The sequence below is a fragment of the Uloborus diversus genome, chromosome 2 (assembly GCF_026930045.1).
Source record: "Uloborus diversus isolate 005 chromosome 2, Udiv.v.3.1, whole genome shotgun sequence".
NCBI lineage: Eukaryota > Metazoa > Arthropoda > Arachnida > Araneae > Uloboridae > Uloborus > Uloborus diversus.
In genome coordinates this window covers 75,530,899-75,553,066 of record NC_072732.1, presented here as the reverse complement: position 1 = coordinate 75,553,066, position 22,168 = coordinate 75,530,899, and the positions used below count along the sequence as shown (strand labels likewise).

The 22,168-nt window shown below is 31.9% G+C and overlaps 1 protein-coding gene across 5 annotated transcripts in view; it reads left to right on the top strand.

The window, feature by feature from the left end:
• The first annotated feature begins 1,895 nt into the window (after positions 1–1,895).
• Positions 1,896–22,168, top strand: part of LOC129235235 (regulating synaptic membrane exocytosis protein 1-like) — a 124,304-nt gene continuing 104,031 nt past the window's right edge. For 2 of the 5 annotated variants that reach the window (XM_054868941.1, XM_054868940.1), the window contains exon 1: positions 1,902–2,177. In XM_054868941.1, the coding sequence (XP_054724916.1) occupies positions 2,071–2,177 (107 nt within the window). In that variant the 5' untranslated portion in view covers positions 1,902–2,070. Of the gene's footprint in view, positions 2,178–22,168 lie in introns of all 5 variants that reach the window. The other 3 variants (XM_054868944.1, XR_008581575.1, XM_054868942.1) reach the window with 3 other exon arrangements.

Here is a 22,168-nt window from a genome sequence, read left to right as displayed (position 1 = left end):
TCGATTCCCCAAAAGGGTGTCCTGAGAGAAGACTTCAAAAGGAAAAGAGAAATGCCACCACTACTATACCGTCATGTCAATTGTATATGAAAAACAAAAATTACAATTCGAAAATTTGGTGAACGGTTCTGAACAACAATTTTAAAAGTTAATGCAACAAAAAGTAAAGGGGTGGTGGGCGAATTCCCACAAACGGTTGCCAACAAGCTCTGAAACTGTAATAAGTTCGAACTGTACATTATCGAACTTAATACAGTTCTTCGTTGTAGATATTGTAATAAAATTAATGAATATTAGGTTGATTGATATAGCCTATTGCCCATCAAAATATATTACGTAGAATATTATGATATACTGTAGATTCTCCGTCTTTTGAACACTCGGGGCACCAAACAAAAGTGTTCGGCTTATAGATGTGTTCCTTATAGAGGGAGACTGGAAACCGCATATATATTTGCCGGGATGGGGAGGAACAACATCATGAAGCTCCCAACTCCCTCCAAGTGTTCATACTTTTGAACTTTGTCCTTTTTAAACACTTAGAAAAATGTTGGCGATTAAATGCCTCAATCCCGTTAAAAAAAAAAAAAATAGCTACAAAGCTGTTAAAAGTTGAAAAGAAAAGGGGGGGGGGGTCACTATCTCCAAAAATTGGTGTGTGGTGAGGGAAACGGTGGTCATATTTGTATATATTCAGCTAATCATATTCCTATTTCGGAGGGCTTACCTCCTAAATTTTTAATAAGTGACTCAGGTAACAACAGACCAGTTTTTATCTTCCATGCGACTGTTTAAAGTTGCTTTCAGGACACTTTGTTGTCGGCAGACTTCGTTAAGGTCCATGCCACCATTTTTGTAAGCTACTGTAGCACGTTACATGCTCTCACTTGTGCACTGGCGATATTTTACTAAATTTTGCATTTTTTTGGAACAGCAAAGTGTTTGAAACTATTATTATCTTTTAAATTTTTAATCAATTTTATAAGAAAATGTGTCTTGAAATTATAATAAAGTATAAGAGTTTTCATGAACTACTGAGATTATTTTTTTCATTGTCATATTTATTTTAAAACAATTGAGCAAATTTCAAAGATCATTGAGCTGAAATTACAACAATATTTGAGCTTTTCAATGAATGAAACTCTTTGTCAGGTGGTCCATTCATAGAAACACCTAGAGGTTTAATGATAGCAAATAGTCATTTGAAATATTCTTATAAGTATTACTGCTGGGACGAATCATGATGAAACAGGAAGTATGGAGAATTGTATTTGAAAAGGCACTCTTTAAAGTCAATGTTCCTTTTTGGATGATCAGTGACATTCAAAGCATGTTATAACTAAATGAAAATCTCAATAATTAGTAAGATAATAGTAGAAATCTTTTCTGACCGATTAACAATATGATTAAATAATTTTAGCTACTTGACGACTCTGCAGTAGATTGTTTTCAGACAGAAGAAAGCACTAAAACTGATTACGCGTCTGCACAAACTCTGGTATGGAAAATATCTTCGCGGTCTAGTCATAGAACCGGTTCATTAACGGCAACTTTCACCTATAAATAATTTATTTTTTTACAAATTGATTAAATATGAGTAAATATTATTGTGACCTATAATAAAACATTATACATTGAAGTCATTTAATTCACATGGTTTTCGGAGAAACAATTACACACCAAATCTTTCCCATGTGTGCCCACCCAGGGCTGTCGTGACACCGAAGAAGTAGAAAAGCGCAACATACAGCACCAACAGGATGGTCTCCAAAATGGCTGCTGCGCGTCTGACCTTGCCATCGGGAGCGAATCTCCCGCCTCCCCACTCTCCGTGTGACGTGGCGTCATCAGTGTAGGCGTAGAGAAGGCCGCTGACTGCGGCAACCTTTCCGCCTCTCCCCTCCAGAGCAGCTTCGTCGGCGTACTCAGGAGAGAGAGAGAGAGGCAAGCAGAGAGTCATGGCGTCCCCGTGCACTGGCTGCGATTCTCGTCTACGGCCCGCGGGGGCTTCGCGCTGCGGGGGCCGGCCGGGGCCCAGGGCCTACCTCTGAGGATGGGCCGGCCTCAGCCATGGAGGGCCTCGACCTCAGCCACTTGACAGAAGCCGAGCGGAACCAGATCCTGCAGGTGATGGCCCGCCAGAAGGTGGAAGAAGAACGCGAGAAGGAGATTTTCAAGTCAGTCTCACCCCCTTTTCCATTCTCTTGCTCTCCCAATCTTCCTCCCCCAACGCCTTGTCCATCAACATCCTCCCGAATCGCCTTTATTGTTGTTTTTTCTCGAGGGGCCGACCGTCAAACGAGCGCGGCAATGGCTGCCCCCAATTCAGGTCAAGCGCTTCTTCCGGCCCTTTTGCCGGACTACATCCGGGGGCGGACCAGCATCGGGCGCTCATGGTTTCAGTCCCGAATCATCTTCCTAGGGAAGAATGATACTTTAACATTTACATGAGAAATAAATGGAAATGTATATTAAACTGTAATCGGCTGCTGTGCCTCTATCGATTGAGGTCAGATGTCGTAAATCGTTATCACTGCTTAGTAGATGTGTGTTGAATTATTTTTCGTCAAGTACTTCACTCGGCAGAAATTTTTTTAAAATGAATTTTACAGTGGTTTATATTTGTATATGTAGTACAATTTTTAATATGATTTTTCATAGATGATTAAATTATCTAAATTATTTGTTCCCCTCTTATATGGACTTCACTGTTTTTAAAAATAAATTATTTATTTATAAAAATGTCAAAGTTTTTAAGATTAGGTTACAGTTATATAACTTAATCTTAAACGTTGACCTTCTTTTGGTTAGTATTTATAAGGAATGATCACAGTACGATTTGGAAATTGTTCTAACAGTGGCCATATTAAAGGTGTATTCATTATACACGCACAATGAACGTGTTACATCATAAATATTTCTAGATTAAATTTCCCAATTTTGCCGTAAATGAAACTATTCTTTTTTTTTCAACCTTACAGGTTTCATTATTTTAAAATGAATCATTTATTCATTAGAAAGATAACTTTTAATATTTGATTTTAGATCAGTATTTATAAGGAATGATTACAGTTCGATTTGAACATTATCCTAAAATAAGTAACTACAAACATATTACACATTCATAACGATCACAATACATCATAATGAATTATGAACATCTTAAATATATGAATAAAATGTACAATTTAAAGTTGGACGTGCAAACAAAATGTTTTCCATTTTAAGTCCTCTAATTTTACGAACACTATTTTTTATTCAACCACAATAAAACAAACATCCTCTATTTTTAGGAATGGTATTCACTGAACTTAATTGTATTTGACATGGAAAAAAGAATGTTTTATGAAAAATAATAAAATATCACTTTGTTTAAAATACTAATAATAGTAATACGAAGTTTTAATGCTAACTTAAAGTTTTACTCACAAAGATTTAATGAAGTAAAAAAAAATCAAGTTTTTAATATGAAAATTAAGCACCAGTTTTACTTCAAAGTGAATCTACAAGTTTGAGAAAGATTTAATGTATTTTGTAGTAAGTTACCGCCCTAAGCCAGGGCTAAGGCAGAAATACTTAAAATACACCGCCAGCTCAGGGTTTCCATCCGAAGACTGCAGTTTCGTGCTTTTTAGCACTGATCAGCAGGGAATAGGAATTACCTGAGCTGGTAGCGAAAAACCTCTGAAGGGAGCCAAGAGAGCCAAACAAACTGGTAGCTAATGTAGAATTAGCACACCAGATGAGTGGTCACTCATCTGGATATCACACATCACTAATCTCCCTTCAAGTATATATATATATCTCCCCCTCTTTCTCCTTTTACCAATATAAACAAATAATATGCTACGTAAATGCTCTTGTTACAAACATTTTTTCCTCTCTTAATCTGCAAAGTTTCAGTTCCGGGTCGATAAAACTTAGTTGGTTTCTAACCAAAATTTCTGGATTGGCATTTTAGACATCGACCAATCTTTCCAATTTCTTCCAATTCCAATAACCCAGGATTTTTCAGGGCTTATGTTGAGCCGTGTGGTCTTGCATAATGAGGCTGCTTCAAAACTACTCTCTGTTCATAATAGAAGGAATAAGCTTGACATTGCGCCATCTGATTTTCCTTTAATTCCGGTCACTGTGTGACAAAAGAATAGAAAATTTGGCTGATACCCAAAATGCCATCTTCAGACATTTTGTTCCAAAACCAACTGGTTTTTATTGATCGTTAAGCAAAAAGTTGCATAGTAGATGACAAAAAAAAAATAATCTTTATTACGAGGGCATTTAAATCATTGATTAAAAGTTTTGTTTAAAAAAATGACATTACTTCCTGTTTCCCTAATATTTTAAGCATTGAAACTTCTTTTATCCAAGAAGCACATCTAAATGACATGTTATGAGACTGCCTATTAATATCAGATTTCAGAAAGAAAATCAAGATTCTGAATCATTCAAATATTATCCGAGCTACAACACAGCTGCTCTTTTTCTGTTTTTTTTTTTTTTGGGGGGGGGGACGTTTTGCACTAAAAAACAAAATATTTATACTGATAAAGAAGTTATAAAACAAATTTTCAATGACTTATTTTGTCCCTTTGGATGGGGTGAATTAGGTTACTAAAAATGTCATGCTTTAACTTCGCAGTTTATTGAATAGTAGTTATATATTTTTTTTTCATTGGTTAGAAGGCAATTAGTATCTAAGAAATGTTAGCAAATAATATTGTCCTTTGTAAATAAACTCCCCTGAAAATGAAATTTGCGATGAATCAACCTTCAAAAAATCATTTCTCTCTGGAAATTAAGGAACTACACGTTTTTTTTTTTCAGATTTCGTTGTACATTATTCAACTTTGTGGGTAAAAATTACAGCATAAAATAGACTTCTTCGAGTTTTCCCCCCAAAATCCCCCCCCCCCCATTTTCAAGTTTTAAAGTTCGGTCATCATCAATGAACTCTGAATCAGTTGCACAATTTTGTTTCAGAGAAAAAGTTTCTTTTTTATTTATTAATTTTATTTACGTGTGTTTCTTTAAAGACAGTTTAATTTATTAAAATCGTTCCTTTTGATTTCTTCTGTGTGGAATCTTTCTAAAGTTGTCTGGCTTGTTAAGATTTCATCAGTTTCATTCAGTATAGTGCTTACATGTCCTTTTTCTTCTAGCATTCTGCAGAGCTTCAGTACTTACTTAAGACTAATGGTGTAGGTGACAGTGTGCATCTCTTTACAATAGAAATCAGGTTGCGTCAATCTCATACACTGAAAATTATAACTTTCTGAGCTACCATTTCTTCTGTATTTACGTTTTTTTTTTTTTTTTTTTTGGAATTTATAGCTAAATTTTTTTGCTTAAGATTTTGAACTGAAATGATCTTAATCCCAGGTTTCTCTGAACTTCATTTCTCGCTCAATATTTTCTTTTTCTAAATGATGTTAGATTAAAGTGAAAAAAACAAAAGGTACTCTATATTCGATGCTTTTCTTCTACCTATGTACCTTTAAGAGAAGAATGAAACTATTATAGATACTTTTTTGTTTGCAGAAACGAAAAAACGTTTTGATGAAAACCGAAATGCATTCTGCAGTAGACTTAACATTGACGAACTTAAAGATTGATTGATTGCAACAAAAGCAAACTTTTCAGAAAAGCTGCAGATTTTTTTTTTTTTTTGATACAAATAATTATTGGAAGGTTTTTTTTTTTCATTCCTAGTTTTTAATGTAGGTTTGTTTTCTGTTTTTTTTTTTTTTTTTTTTTTGAAAACGATTAAAATTTAGCTTATTTTTTATATGTAGTAAAACGATTACGGGCTTAATATACTTGACGTTTTTTGCTATAAATTAAGAGTCTTTTTTCAGCATTAAACTCTTAATAAATAATAAAGCATTTTTTCTTTAATTATTCTTTTATTTTATCGTTCAGGTGTAATATTTCTACTATGAAAAACTTTTTATTTAGATTCAGTTCTGTATTCACTAACTTATTAAGAAATTACCTGATTTAAAAATTTCTTCATTAAGAAGTGCTAAATAGAAATTATCAAGATTTAATGCACGATAGTTAATCCTAAGAAAAATGGAACGGTAATCAAAGCTGACGACATAGGGAACAGGAATATATTAAGCACAGGAGTTAGAGAGTTTGAAGATCCAGAGTTTGAAAAATTTATTTTAAAAAATGCGAAAATGGTCAAGTAATATGTAAAGAAATCGGCCTTAGTAAAAACGCGCAGGACTACACGATAGCAATGTTCAGCTGCTTAAATAAAATCACGCAGAAAAGTCTAAACAAAGTAGCAGCTGCTGTTGGTAGCTATGATATTTTGAACAGGCAAAAATTCCATTCGAACGTCGAAAGTCTGAAGTAAAATTGAATTCAAAAGACAATGGCAGCTTAACAAACAGAGGGAAGTCTATGAAACAAATCAAGCGATTACGACATTATTATTTTTGACGTCAGCGGAAAGAAGAGATACAATCATATGGATGCCTCAGTTGCCAAACCGATTAACTCCACTGTTAAAAAAAAATCCTCATTTATGATTTAATCTTGCTTGAGCAATGCTTAGCATGAGAATTTATTTTAAAGTTTTGGTTCTGTACATTTCTGACCATGTGATGGCAGAAAATGTAACACGAGGGCCTATTTATTTCTATGGATATATATATATATATATATAACTATATTCTTCATAACTCTTCTCTACTTTGTTTTATGGAGTTGATCGATTTGGCAAGTGAGGCAACCATATGTAACACTGAATCAGTTACAAATGTTACAAATATTAATTTAAAAATTTAAATGGTTCCAGGTTCTTCAACTAATTAATACCAGCGCGCAACATATTGTTGAGATCATGTTAGTGTAACGGAAATAATATTTTGTTCAAATTTCTCCAGAGCAAAACATTAGAAACTAATTAGTACCGATAGTTCTTCACTTATGTAGTGTTAGTCAGCAATGCACTATTTTTAATTGATTTATGGCTACATGGTTTTTATCTATCGTTTTCACGACGACTTAAAAAATGTTCGGAAGTAGAATCGATGTTGTTTAAATTAAGTTTCCACTTTCTACAGCAGCTTAGAGTTATTTGAATGGCAATTTTGCTCTTTTTCTTTAATGCTGTTTTAAAGCTGGTTTGATTTGTTTTTTAAATTTTTTTTGTTTTTCATTTTTAGTATACATATATTTCAGAACTATTATGTTGTGACCACAACAAAACCTTTTCTTGCATTTTTTATACAAATTATTTTTTTTTTTTAAATATGAGAGATGCCTAACCTTTTGAGCCATTGACAATAAAAGCTAGTCAGAGTTTTTTGTACATAGAAGATGTTTTCGCACTATTTTATTGAAATAGTTTAAACATAAGCGTTAAGCAATCATCTTTAGAACTTAAACAAATTGAGCGAGACGCTATTTATCATCAGCTTGCAGAAAATTATTGTTTTATTTCGTTCTATTTTGTTTAAATTTATTTTTCAGGAAAACATATCGAGTAAAAACACTTTTTAAGCACTTTATTATACTTGACCTGACTGTCCCGAAAAAAATCAGAGGCCTGCTTTTGCTTATATCTTAGCAACTAGACCACTTAGAGACTTCGGGATTCCTCTAAATGATTTGCTTAATCCTAAGGTACAACCTAAAGCTGAAAAATTAAAATTCTAAAATAAAATTATTATTTCGGTTAGGATGGAAAACAGCAAATTTCATGTAATTTCCCCATTAAATGTTTAAATATAAAACATATTGTTACAAATTTTGTTGCCTTGCAACAGAAATGTTAGTAGTAATCATTATGAAAATTTTGAATCAAAGCTTCTCTGGAGCAGGAATGAAATTTGTTCACTGCTCCCGTTGCTTTATCCTCATCTATGCCAATAATCGATAACGGGGTAAAGAGACATATTAGGATCGTTATCACAAGTTATTTGTATGTTTTGATTAATTCTTTTGCTTATTTCTCAGCAACTAGTAGACTATTTAGAGACTTCGAAATTTCACTAAATGATTTGTTTAATCTTAAGGTACAACTTAACTCTAAAATATTAAATTTTAAAATAATATTTTTTTTGAAAACGAAAAACTTTAAAATAACAGATTTTTTTTTTTTAAACACTAAGCACTTTTCATAATGTACTCATAAGGACAAAATAACTTTTCTGCGTCAGAAAGGACAATTTAAGCATTCCTGTATTTTTCAATTATTCCAAGAAAAAGACTTCAAAAACGGAGAAAATTGCTCTCAAGTCATTTTAAACCAAACTTTCCCATTAAGAAAAACACACATGTTTCAACATTCAAATTTATGATTGAAAGTTAGATAATGATAAAACATTCTCTAGATGACTTGAGCTGCACTTTTCTTCGTTTGTGAAGTCTTTTTCTTGGAATAAATGAAAACTACAGAAATACTTAAATTGTCTTTTCTGACCCAGAAAAGTTATTTTGTCCTTATGAGTGAGTGTATTACGAAAAGTGCTTAGTATTTAAAAAAAAATTCTGTTATTTAATTTGTAGTCTGGCAAGTTGTGAAAAAATTGATGATGTTTATTTTAAGCCAGAACAATATTGTATCTAATAGCTGGTTGAAGTTGTTATAAAAGCTGGTTATTTTATTCAAAATGAATTTTTTAATGTTATTTACAAACTAATTTATATACTTCACAACAATACAATTTGTTCGTGATAAAAATCCTGTCTTTATACTTTGCTCTGTGGTTATTAATTATTGGCATTTATAGAGGTAAAATTCTAGTAAAGCAAAGAGAGTGAATGAACTTCATGTTTGCTTCCCCTAGTATTAATAATAATTTAAAAAAAAACATTCGAAACAAATAGTTCCAATTGCGTTTTTTTAATCGTTTTTTTAAAATTTTCCTGACACTAATTTTCTTTAATTCAATGTAAAGTGTGAAAACACGCTTGACCAAGTTTTTAAGACGTGATATTTCTAATTTTCAATGCCTGAAATAATTTTATGAAGGCATTAAAAAATGTCTCGTAAAGTAAGCCTTTCTGATTTACTTGTAGTAAGTTACTGAATTCAATCAATATTTGTTTCGAAAGATCAAAAATGAAAGAAAAAAAAAGAAAAAGAAGCTCTATCTAATGAAAAAAAATCGGCTCCGTTTGGCCAAGTTTTGAAGACGTTATATTTCTAATTTTCAATGCCTGAAATATTTTTTGTGAAGGTGTTAAAAAATATCTCGTAAAGTAAGCCTTTCTGATTTACATGTAAGTTACTGAATTCAACCAATTATATGTTTCAAAAGACCAAATATGGACAAAAAAAAAAAAAAAAAAGTGCAGGACCTAAACTAAACTAAACTTTGCCTAATGAAAACTTATTCAACCTTTAATAAAAACTTATGGATGGACAAAGAAAAAACAACCATGCATGCGGTATGAAATGAGAGCCAATCTGTACAATTTTGATAAAGAATGTTAAAATTAAGGTTACGAAACACTGGGGTTGTTTCCTTCAGTCAAAAGTACCAAGTTTAGTCACTGAAATTGATAGAATAAGCCAAATAATAATAATAATAATAATAATAATAATAATAATAATAATAATAATGATAATAATAGCATGGAACCAGAAAAAAACTTTTATTTTCTAAACAGTTATTATTTTTTTTTTTAATGTCCGACTTTGGAAATAAGACGTGATCTTTATGACATCACAAATGATGCAATTTGGCGCACTACGCCATTGCCGTTCTAAATGTTTATGCTTTGCTATCAACCGGTTCCAGGTTATGAGATGTCCTGTGCGCTAATGGCATCAGTGAATAGCATTTCATCACTTGCGATATCCTGTGCAGAAGCGTTAAAATTGAATTTCAATCTACGCATCGATTAAAATGAATAAAAAACATTAAACTTTGTCAAATTATTTTAAAATGGTTAAACCCTATGTTTTTAAGCATGCTCTTTCAGGAAAAAAATACGTTTAAAATTTCGGAAACAACACAATTGTTATTTAAAATTGTCTTTTCGGCAAGTTTGTGTTTAATTCTTTTTTTTTTAAATGTTGAACTTTTTTTTGTTTTAACAATCGAAAAAAAAAAAAAAGTTTTTGCTTTTTTAATATAATAGCTATGCTGCCATGGGCAGATGAAGGGCAGTAACTGCAAATTTTGCATTTTTCAATTTATTTGGTCATTTATTGTACGTTGGTTTTATTGTAAATGTTTACTCATTTGGCTTCCACTGAAAAAAGAATGTATAAGCCCCTTAATTGGGACCAAGAGCTGAGCTCAAGGAAAAAGGAAATTTTGATGTTGATGTTTTTTTTCTTGAACCAACTGATGATTATTGCAACAGATTTAGCAAAAATGATTGAAATTAACAAGTTTCTGAACTAATGTTTGAATTTATTACCACTGCTTGTATTTTAGCAGATGGTTTTATTTTACATATCGTTGGAAAGGGTAGAATTTTCTGCGTTCTACGCAATTTGTTTCAATGTTCTAATTTAACTACGGAGGGAGTTGTTTGCGTTTATAGCTCAAATTTTTTTAGGCTTAGCTGAAATTTAGGCATTACTTTATTCATTGAATCTATCAATAAAAAGTGAAGGAATTGTCCCACAGTTTTCTTTTTGATGCCGTTGGAAAGAGCTGCTTTTTTTTACTCGAGATCTAACTCGACCTATGGTCGAAAGTTTAACCCTCTATCTCCACTCGAAAAAAAGTTGCAAGCGAATTAAATGAAGTTCAAAAATCTGTTCTCTATTCAAGTTTTTAACCATTTTATTTTGCGTTTCCACGGTAACGCTTTTTGAATCCATTGTTTATTTCTATCTTTCTCATTTTCAATTCTTAAACTTATTTTAATTTGTGTTTCCATGGTTACGCTTTTTAAGTCCATCTTTCTTATTTTATTTTAGTTTCTTAAAAGTATTTTAATATCTGTCGTCATTGTTTGGAGTTGAAATTTTTCATGGTGTTTTTTTTTCTTGTATTTAAGCCTGATTGTTCAACGTCACTTGACACAATTTTTATTTTCAAAGTAGACCGGGCAAGGCCGGGCAACGCAGCTAGTTATTCCTAATCGTTTCAATGGGGTCATTTCCAAAATTTTAAAAGTATTTTTTTCTAAAAGAACATGCTTAAAAACATATGATCTAACTCTTTTTAAATAATTTGTTTAAGTTTAATATTTTTAAAAAATTACTTAAATCGGTGCGCTTTCATTATTTACATTTCTTGCCGATGACATTACAAACGATGAAATGCCATTCTGTGTTGCCATTCACAAAGCAAAATATTTAATTCGCATCTTTACTCACGTGTATTGGCAACGATATGGTTAATAGCAAGCGTAGAGCTCAATTTTAATTCGCTTCTTGATTATCATTACGTGGAAACGCGGTACAAAGATGCGTCAAAGAGCATCATGTGTGACGTCACCAAGACCACGCTTTGTTTGAAAAATCGGACATATTAAAAAATTAATTAAAAAATAACTGTTGGGAAAATGAAAGAATTTTCTGTGTTATTTATTTATTTATTTATTTATTTTGCTTATTCTGTTAATTTCAGCGACTAAAAGTACTACTTTTGACTGAAGGAAACAACCCTATTGTCTTCTTTACTGTATTCTGTTTTGTGAAATTTTACTACGCTCAATAATACAAGTTTTGTAGTCATATTTATCCCAAGAAAGGGCAATGAGAGCAAACAGAAGTGAATACTAGTGGTGGCATAAAGTGATGTTCATAGTTCACATTGTATCTTGTATGGTCATTTAAAAAAGTATTTTTAATTACTACAAGCGAACAAGAATCATTCAATCAGCGCTTGTTTTAAGTTACTGGGCAGCGCTATTTTTTTTTTTTTTTTAAAGGAAATCAGAAACAATACTTATTTTTTGCATCATAGTTAGAGAAAAAGGAAACGTCTAAAAAATAAGGTATCTTTTTAACTTCTTTATTTACACGTCTTCTTTGATTCAGAAGTGAATCATATTCAATCACAGAAGTTCAAGCTCTAATGTGTGATTATACCGATATTTTTTCATAAAGGAAAAAAAAAAATTCTTTTGCTGAAAATGAGAACTCTTTTACTAAACATCCAGTACAGAAACTAGATATTGCTAAGCTAAAATTCGAAATTTCTCACCAAAGGGCAGTAATTATGCAACACTTGGACAATGAGATTTTGTAATCATTCGCAAGGATTATATCATGCTGGCTTAAGGTCAATGGTAAAAAATAATGACAGATTTCTTTTGTATAGAGCCCTCATTCGTTAGAAATAATGTATGGAAATTAATTCGAAATTGCACTCAACGTGCGGGCAATGATAAGAACATGGTAGAATGTTAGTATGGCTTTTTGCCCACTGACCCCTATTGTTCATCAAAATGCAGTAGAGGCTTCCAGTTTTGGGTTATGATCGGCTGCCCAATAGAAGAATGAGAAAACTTTGCCAAGCTTCTATGTCATCTCCTACATTGCTTAATGCGAAACAGATCTTATACTTGCCAAATCACGACTCTTGAAAAAGACGTCGAAAATGTTTTTCTTTTTTAAAAATATCAAATAAATCAACCTAGTTTTTGGAAAGACACATATCTAGAATTTATCCAAAATACAGACAAATGATAGCGAAATGTATTTTTGTAACATATTGTGGCATTTATTTGAATATGTTTCCGAAATGATATTTTGGCTGTTGCATGGAAAAGCTTTAAGGCAATTCCGTTAGGAGATACTAATGGTGATTGTTTCGCAATAAAAAGAATATTTCTTCCGTGGAGGATTTAAGAAAAGTAAAGCCAATACGCGATTGATATGCAAATAAACAAAATTTTCATTTAATGGGGTTTTTTCCATCAGTCAAAAGTACTACTTTTAGTCACTGAAGTTGATAAATAAGCAAAAAGAAAAACAAAATACATAGAGCGAGGAAAAGCTTTCCTTTTTTCAAAACGGTTAAATTTAAATTAATTTTTTAAAATGTCCAATATTTCAAATAAGGCGTGGTCTTTATGACGTCACAAGTGATAAAATTATGCCCGCTATTCCACTGGCACGCTGAACGTTGACGCTTGCTGTCTACCGCGTTTCCTGGTTATGATAATTCAGAAGCGAATCAAATATTGCGCTCTATGTTTGCTATCAAACACATCGTTGCCAGTACATGTGAGTAAAGAAGCGAATCAAATATTGCTCTCTGCGCTAATAGAATCAGTGAATGGCATTTCATCACTTTTAATGTCATGTGCTGAAACGTAAAAAATGAAATTGAATCTGCGCACCGATTAAAACAATTGCTAAAAAACATTAAACTTCGTCAAAGAATTTGAAAATGGTCAAATCCTATGTTTTTAAGCATGCTATTTCAGGGAAAAAATACTTTTAAAATTTCGGAAACGACCCCATGGTGTTTAGGAAACATTTTTTAATTGCAGAATACGGATTATCATATACTGCATTCGACACTTAAGCAAATTAAAAAAAATCAATTGATAGTTTTTAGAGAAACGAATTAATTATAAAAACCGTGATAATACATATAACTCATGAAATGCTATAAAGAATAATTTTATTGTAGTGTGGCTGCTCCGATAAGTTGCGGCTTGACTTTGACAGCTTTGACAGCATTTACTTCTTTTTGGGATAGTAAAGGCGGGTGACATGTGCTTAATCAAGTTTGATTGTCCCCATAAAATATTGAATTAAAAATTCTTGCAGGTTTTGTGACGTTGAAGGAAAAAAATTATCAGTTTTTTTTTAAATGTACTATAATCGTTTATTTTAGATATTTTGAAAGCATATTGAACCGAACTTAATCTTTAGTAGACCAGCAGAATCGACTGTAATAAACTGGTTAAAAGCCTCGAATTGGTTTAAAATTATTTAATGATTTCCCATAAATAAACGAACAGAATAAAATGAAACTCATGTTTTTGATCGAATATTTTTTGTTTCATACCACGATGTTCAATAATTAATTTTAGAGCAAAATAGTTCGCTGAAACTTTTCATAAAATTTTTTTTCCATATTTTTCTGCTTACTGAACACTTTGTTTGAAATAATAATGAATTCTACAAAAATTCTTAACTCTACGAAAAGTTTTCTTTCTTTTTAGAACGTAGCGCTCTTAAAGGGTTAAATAGGCTGTTGATTAACATTGATTTCAGTGGTTCAAACTGGTCTATTAGTTTCTGCTTCCATCAGTAACCACTTCGATATTGAATAATATTAAGTCAGAAATAGTTATCTTTGTTTATTTAATAGTGAAAACATTCAAAAATTTTATTTTCTGAAATTACTTTTAAAACCGTTCTGTTATTTACATTTATTTTATTGTATATATATATATATATATATATATATATATATATATATATTAGGGTGGTCCTTATTTTTGAAGTTGTAGATATTTTACACGACGCCCCCTCAATTTGTTCCATCATACAAATAAATGATCCACGCAAAATTTTAAGTCAATCCATGAATATTAACACGTGCCCCTAGGGCCCCCTTTTTTGAGTTTCGAAGAAAAAAATGCGGATTTTCTCATTTTTATGTAAAAATATTCCTAGATTTCATATTTAAAGTAATTTTGAACCTCAACAGATGTTGCTACTTCCAGACCAACCATTCTCTCACTTTTATTCTGTAAAATTTTACATATTACATAGGGTACATGTACACCAATGGCCTTGGGACAGGCATACCGCTATTCGCGCTCGTTTCAAACCGAGCGGCAGAGGAACATTTCTTTCCACCAAGATGGACACAAGGGATTCTAAAGGCCATTAATGAATGATTTTTGAAAATAACAAATTGCCTCCTGCAGGCTTTGGGGGTGTTGATTTAGAAAATTGTCTGTGTATGTAATAGGTGTAGCAAATAGGGTCACTAGGTTTCCATGCTATAAATATAATTAATGACAATTATATTTTAATTCGCTGTTCTTTAGTTATATACTTAAATGTTTATGCATTCTTATAATTTAAATTTTGAAAAATCCTCGATTACCCTACCATAAAAATCAACTCTATTTTCCATATCCAAAATATAAATTTAAAAAAAAATTCCAGATCGGAATAATGTAAAAATCTATACTTTAAACTGTCTTCTATTTCAGTACATAATCCTTTATTATCATCAAATTCCTCTTGCAATTCACAAGATTTAGAAACCGAAATGGGTATCTATCCTAACCTGTTGAACCTTTTTTCTTTTTCTGGTCTACCACAACGCAAAAAAGCTTGACAGCTATTGATATCTGCTCGCATTTCATCAGTGTTAGACAAATGCCATATTAGGGACAAAGATGCTGCTCATTTATTAACAGCCTATGCAGATGCAGTAATTTTAAATCCAAATAAACTTATGATCAATCGTACATCCCTTACGAGAGCAAGAGAAAATCTTCGAGAGGTAAAATCAGATTTCATGAATTTAAATTTAGATTTTTTAGTTATTCCCTGGGATACAAAGCTACATCCAGATGTAACTGAAAAAAAAAAAAAAAAAAAAACGCCGATAGGCTTACCATGATAGCTTCAGGTCCCAGTGTTGAACAGCTACTCAGAATTTCTGAGATATTTCTTCGGTTGTATATGATATCTTAGATGATTGTTCTTTATTGCTAACTGTTTAAGCTGTTGTGTTTTATACAGCGGCTTACAATACCGGCCGTATAAATTGTGCATGTAATTTTTTAGAGTAAAAGCTGAACGGTGATATATTGCATTTGTATTGTTATCATCACGCACTTGAAATCGTACTGCAGAGTGTCTTTGAAGAAGTTCTTGCCTTTCTTAGTTCTAGACTCGATATTCCATTATTTAAGCGCTTCAAAATTCAAAAAGTACACATACCACTTAAATTCTAAAAGAAGAATTTGATGACATATTATTGTTCGTAGAAAGTGGAATTAAGAAATATTACAGAGAATTCTCATAACGTGTAATAATATTTCTTGGTGAAGTCCTCCCTCCTACAGGGATATGTTTTCGGCAACCTGGAGCTTATCTGTGAGCCAGATGGGTGGCAAAAGGAATTTATTGTTTGAATATTTATATATTTAGGAAACAATTTAAATTGACCTTACATGAAGAGAATGCCGTAAATGCTGTTTTACAGTTGAATGTTGTATGAAGATATAGTTTTTCGCAGCAACCCATTCTAGGCCTTTTAAATTAATATAAAGTCTAGTGTTTAAAAATTTGAAGCGTACAAAATGATGACAAACATGCAGTAGAAGCAGTGATTGAAAAATTCATAAATCACTCATGGTACTTAGGAGATGAACTAGTAGCTTTGTCCGTATTGGATGAAGGAATTAACTTTGAAGATAGGAAAAGTCTACTTCAAAAAAATGCTTGCTGAATAGGAAGACGTGTCTGATGACTGTAAGAAAAAATTCAGATAACAGTAGCTGATTTGGAATACTTTCTTAGTAAAGATCTTCCTCTTTATAGAATCAATTACAAGTCAATAAAATTGTTTGCTAAGTTACAAACACCAAAGGATGTTTTCCTATTTGATCCTGATTCATGGCAAAATGAAGGAAGCTATTTAAAGGGAAGAGATATCGTTAAAATGCTGAACGTTGTGAATGATACACCTGAAAGAGGAGCACAATTAATCGAAGAATTTCACAATCAATTTACCAAATATGAGTCACAAAAGTAATTTAGTATTTTACAGACAGTACAAGACTATCGGGGAAAAAAATGAACACGATTGAGATACATTGAGAAAAGCGTACGATTAAGGTAAATTTTCTAAAGCACTATTTCATTCTTATTCAATGTAAAATCTTTATACGATATGAAGTAATTAAAAAGATTAATTTTAGTGCTGCCTCGCTGTAAAAATATTTTTCAAACTTAGGAGAAACGATGTACGGGGCCTGAAGTAAAAATTTGAAGATTTGTGGGAAAATTATCAAAAGTGTTAAAGTTCAACGTCCTAGGGGCACGGTTATTATTGACCGATCGAGTTCAAATTTTGCACCGATTACTTTTTATTATAGTGTCACAAAACTAGGGGGCGTCACTTGTTGAATTCCGAAAAAAATTTTTTCTCATATAAATAAGGACCACCCTAATATATATATATATATATATATATATATATATATATATATATATATATATATATATATATATATATATATATATATATATATATATATATATATATATACTAGAGGACCCGACAGACGTTGTTCTGCTCAAACTTCGCAAATTGAAAAGTTAAAAATTTTCAATAAACTACCTCTTGTTTGAACCGTTCTGTTGAGAAAAAAAAAGAAGTAAAAAAATGTTTTAAGCTGCTATGATTTCAGAATTCGTATATTTATTACAACTTGATTTATATAATGCCCACTGAGCAGTTGTTCTATTAACTATTTTTTCTCTCGTACTTGATGGTTTGTTCTTTCAGCGATACTCAAAAGATGAAAAACGTCTTCAGATATTAAGTGAAAAAAAATCTAACTACAAATCTAGAACAAACAGGAAATCCCGCTGCAACATCCCCCATATGAAAAAGAAGAAAACAATCGAAAGTATATCGTTTAGAAAAATGATAAAGGTAAAAACAGTTCGATGAATAAGCGAAAATCCCTCATCCCTCCCCCCCCCTCGATGCAAAATAAACACATTCTTCAACTAAAATGACTAAAAACTCTTTAAAAACGAAAAACAATTCTTTGCAATTTTAAATATTTTCGCCAAATAAACAAAAAATACAAAAAATTACATTAACAATATCTTTAAAATGTAAACAAATGATCGCGCAACTCTATTGTTTATAGCCAAAGTCGCCAAGTCACCACGTTACTGTAATCCAGCCGATCAGTGAGAGAAGCCAACTCCAACCGATTAGTGGTCCGATCTTTTGAACCAAAAACTTTTTAAGTTTCATATATTGCCTAATTTGTTCTTTCCGTCAAAGATCAAGATTTTCCACTGCACTGATCTTTTGTGTACAGAACTACCCTACTGTAAATTTTTCTGGAAGAAAATAAAATTTGTTTCGTCTTTCAATTCCATCACCTTTTCCTTTAATAATGTACTGATTACTTAGATAATCCTTAAAGTATTTTTGACATTGGTGCCAAAACTCAGATGGATTTCAGCCGAGAAACAAATGTTGCTAGGTACGGTACTTTCTGATCATTTGTTTCGGAAAACCTAAAGCACCGATCCGGTCACATGGTGCAACTACCACGACAGAACACACGTTTTGCGTGAACCTTCCAGTACTTTACTTAAAAATATATCACGGGACCTAAAATCGTTCCTTTCAAGAGAAATGAAGGCTTCACTCTCTCTTTCTACGTTTTATCTATTCTCAATTGACATATTACAGTAGTAAATTTCACTATAAAAAGCAGAGCTGGCTTTCTTATTGTCCTTTGGCAACGGGTTAAATATTTATTTCAGTTATCGCTCAACAATCGGTTAAAATAAATATTAATCATTTGGGAGATTTTACCATCCAATGTTTGAATTAATTAGTTAATTAACAAAAACGCTTCCGATTCGATCCATCGCGCTTCGAAACCATGCTTGCCACAACTTAATTACTTACAGAAAATTTGATCAAAATCGGTCCAGCCGTTTAAAAGCCTTATGGTGACAAACGTATGCACAGAAGATAATTAAGTTAGTTCAAACATAAAAGTATGAAACCTTCAACAATATTCAAAGCATTTTTATTTTTCCCCTTCTAAAATGTATTTTTAGATTATTTCATTCATAATGTTTTTTAGGATGTTCCTGATTTAAAATACTTTTTACTAAAACTGTTTATAGTTGATAATATTGGATATAAGAAAAGTAAAATTGTTGAAAACATGACTAAGAATATAAGGATGCAAATAAATATAAATATTTTACTCCTCATAATGCTTCATTTTTTAAAAATCTTTATTTGTTTTCTCTCATTCGTTCTTTTTGTTACTGTTTTGTTTTTATTTATTTATTTATTTTGTAACATTCATTGTGAACAAAAAATCGTGCATTATCGCTTCTGGTTAACTTTAAAATTAATGAGAAAGTAAAGATCATCCAATATTCATTTGTTTAATTCATATATATCAAATCGTCCCGAAACCATGGATTCATCTAAATTCATATTCTTCAAATGTTTTAGAACTAGCATAAAAATGGAGAATAATTTTAAATTTTTTGTTAAGCTTAATATGAAGATAAATTTATTCTGCTAAGTGTAAATGAGCTTTTCTCTCTCTTTTTGAATAGTTTACGAAACACTAAATAAAGTTTTAAAAAAAGGAAATATAAAAGATGTAAATAAAGTTTTAAAAAATGTTTAAAAATATTGCAACGTTAAAACGCAAAAATTTGCAGAGAAAATCATACTCGTGTTTCGGGTTTATAAGTATCCTCCTTTTCAGTACAAAAGAGGTCAGTTTATGGAGGAAAAGACATCCCACAAAAGTTTAAGCGTGGTTTAATCTTTTTTATAAATATTCTTAAAATAAAAAAGAAAGCAAAAAAATTCTTGAATTCAATTTTTAAAATTAAAAATTAATATTATTATTGGTAGACTTAGGAGGTGGAGAAACATTTGTCTGCCTGATTGTGTCTGTTCCCTTTGGCCATAAGAAAGAGCTTTTGATATATTAAATGGATAAGATTTTAGGATTTGATCATTTTAATGTTACTTTTTGAATTTAAGTTCACAATATTGAACATCAAATTCTACGAAATAAATTAAAATCTTTATGTCTAAAAAAGTATTAAGGCTCCCCGCCCTAAATGTCGTCAAAATTGCTGAAGGGGATATAAAAGGAGCAAAAAAATGTCCTTTTTTAGAAATTGCTTTTAATACGTTGCTAGTTTTTTATTTCATGAAACAGAGAAAAATATAATAACCTAAATGTTTTCAAATTTTCACACATATCTGCTTACTGCATCATATTCTACGGATGAAGAAAAATGAATAAGTTTGAATTTTTTTTCTTTTTTGCCTGAAAATTAGTATAGTGGATCAGAAAACCAGGATGTTCTACACACGAGGTAGCTAGTGAAATCAACTTTTCAGAAAACTTGCATGTCAACTAGTTGATTGGCTTACTTAAATTTCTTCATGAATATCTAACTTCCGTCCGTGTACTGAAATGTTCGTCATTAGATATTTCTAACCATAGAAAAAATCGTAGTACTATTTAATTACATTTTGAATAATATACTGAACAAAAGAATCAAGTCAAGACTTTATGTTTGATGCAAGTGACCGTTGAGACGCTTATCTTTTTCTTTTATTTGCAACTTTTAAATGGCAGAATATACTCTTTCATATTTTTACTGAAGTACTGAGAAGTTAAATACTTCCCGTTCCGTCACTTAACCATGGTGTTAATACTTACTTAAATTTCTGCATAAATATCTAACCTCCGTCTGTGTACCGAAACTTTCGTCATTAGATATTTTTAACTATAGAAAAAAATCGTAGTAACACACGCATATGAACACGCACACACACAGATCCTTTAATAGAATGAATTACATTATACCCGTGCTAAAACTTAAACGTTTAAGGTTGGGCAAAAAAAAAAAAGTACTACAGTAAGCTATTTTTGTAAGTATGTCTAAAGAAAGCCGCATACTCAAAAGCACACAGGTTTAGATATATAAACCCTTATCATCTGCCCAACTACACATAAAACGCATTCATATTTAAAAACAGAAAAAAAATAGAGATAGAAATCAAGGAAGTTTCATTCATGCAACTATTCGGTCATTACTTCAAAATTTTGTAAATGATGGGGATGGGATGATTAGAAGGATTCAGCTCACTTCCAGGAGATAATCAATACGAACAGCCAACTAATTATCTAAATTGCATGTTTTCTCTTCCAGATGGGTATGGGAGTGCTCTAAGAACTTAACTGTAAGGCAATCGTTTATTTTCAGATCAAATTGAGCTGTTAAAAGGAAACAGTAAAGATTGTGATACGGATTCTCTCTCTAACCATAAGCACAATTGGTACTCGTGAATCATCTAAAATTTAGGAAGTCAAAATTTAAATGTTTATCTTTGTGCATTGCTTGTATACGTCGTCCTTTTTAACCGACTTCAAAGGAAGTTATGCATTCATCTGCGTTTTTTATGTATATTGTCTGATTTCTCCAAGACGTTTGGACCGATTTTTCTCTTGGCTTTTGTTGAATGTCTTTTTATCTTTAAGCTTATCTTGTCAGCGCTGAAAAGAAGCAGCCGTTTTTTCTAGTAATCTTAAACCACGTGTATGCAATTAGGCCATTCCGCGGAAAATGGTAATTTTGTCCCGCACGTGACGCCTCACATATTTTATTAAAAATATAATAATAATTTGAAAGGTTAATGATAAAAAATTTATTGCTTAACAAATTACAAACGAATGTGTGATTCCTTAACCAAAAAATTTCGTCACTACTATTTTAAATCCACTCAAGCCTGTTTTTAAGCGATCTTTTTTTATGCGATATTTTTTGTGCGACTTTTTTTGTGCGAATTTTTTTTTTTTGTGCGGTTTGTGAAAATTTCAATCAGATTGGGATTCAATTGACGAAATTACTTTTAAAACGAGTGCGAGGTAGTATCTTCGAAGTGACGGCATAGGCACCCCGATGGGAAGTCACTTTGACTTCTCGAAAATTTCCTTATTCGGGAAATTTTGTCCAACTACTCGGCAAAAATTATCATCACTTGGTTTATTTTGGTTTCTTTAAATATTACAATTTCGTAACTTTTTGAGTTATTTTCTATGTGAGACATTTTTTTTTATGCGGTTCCTATCCACCGCATTAAAAAAAAAATTAAAATTAATTTGAATTCTGAAATTTTGAATTCAAATTATGTTTTTCGCAATCACGAACTGAGACAGGACCTTACTCATTGGAGTTATTGTATCTAGAAACAGCTCCAGTCCCCCCTCCCCCAAGCCTGCCTCTCCTCCTGGGCGGTTACGTGTGCATAGTTGTGTGTGTAAGTGTGTAGGCTTGTGTGTGTGCGTAAACCTGTGTGTATGCACGTAGACGTGTGTGTGTATGTGTGTGAGTGTGTGAGCGTGCGTGTGTAGGACATGGACGCCTCCGACCAGAAGAAGCGGATAGCTCAGGACCGGAGCAGCCGCGCCGCGCCGCCTGCAGAGGACGGAGGGCGGTGGTGCTGCA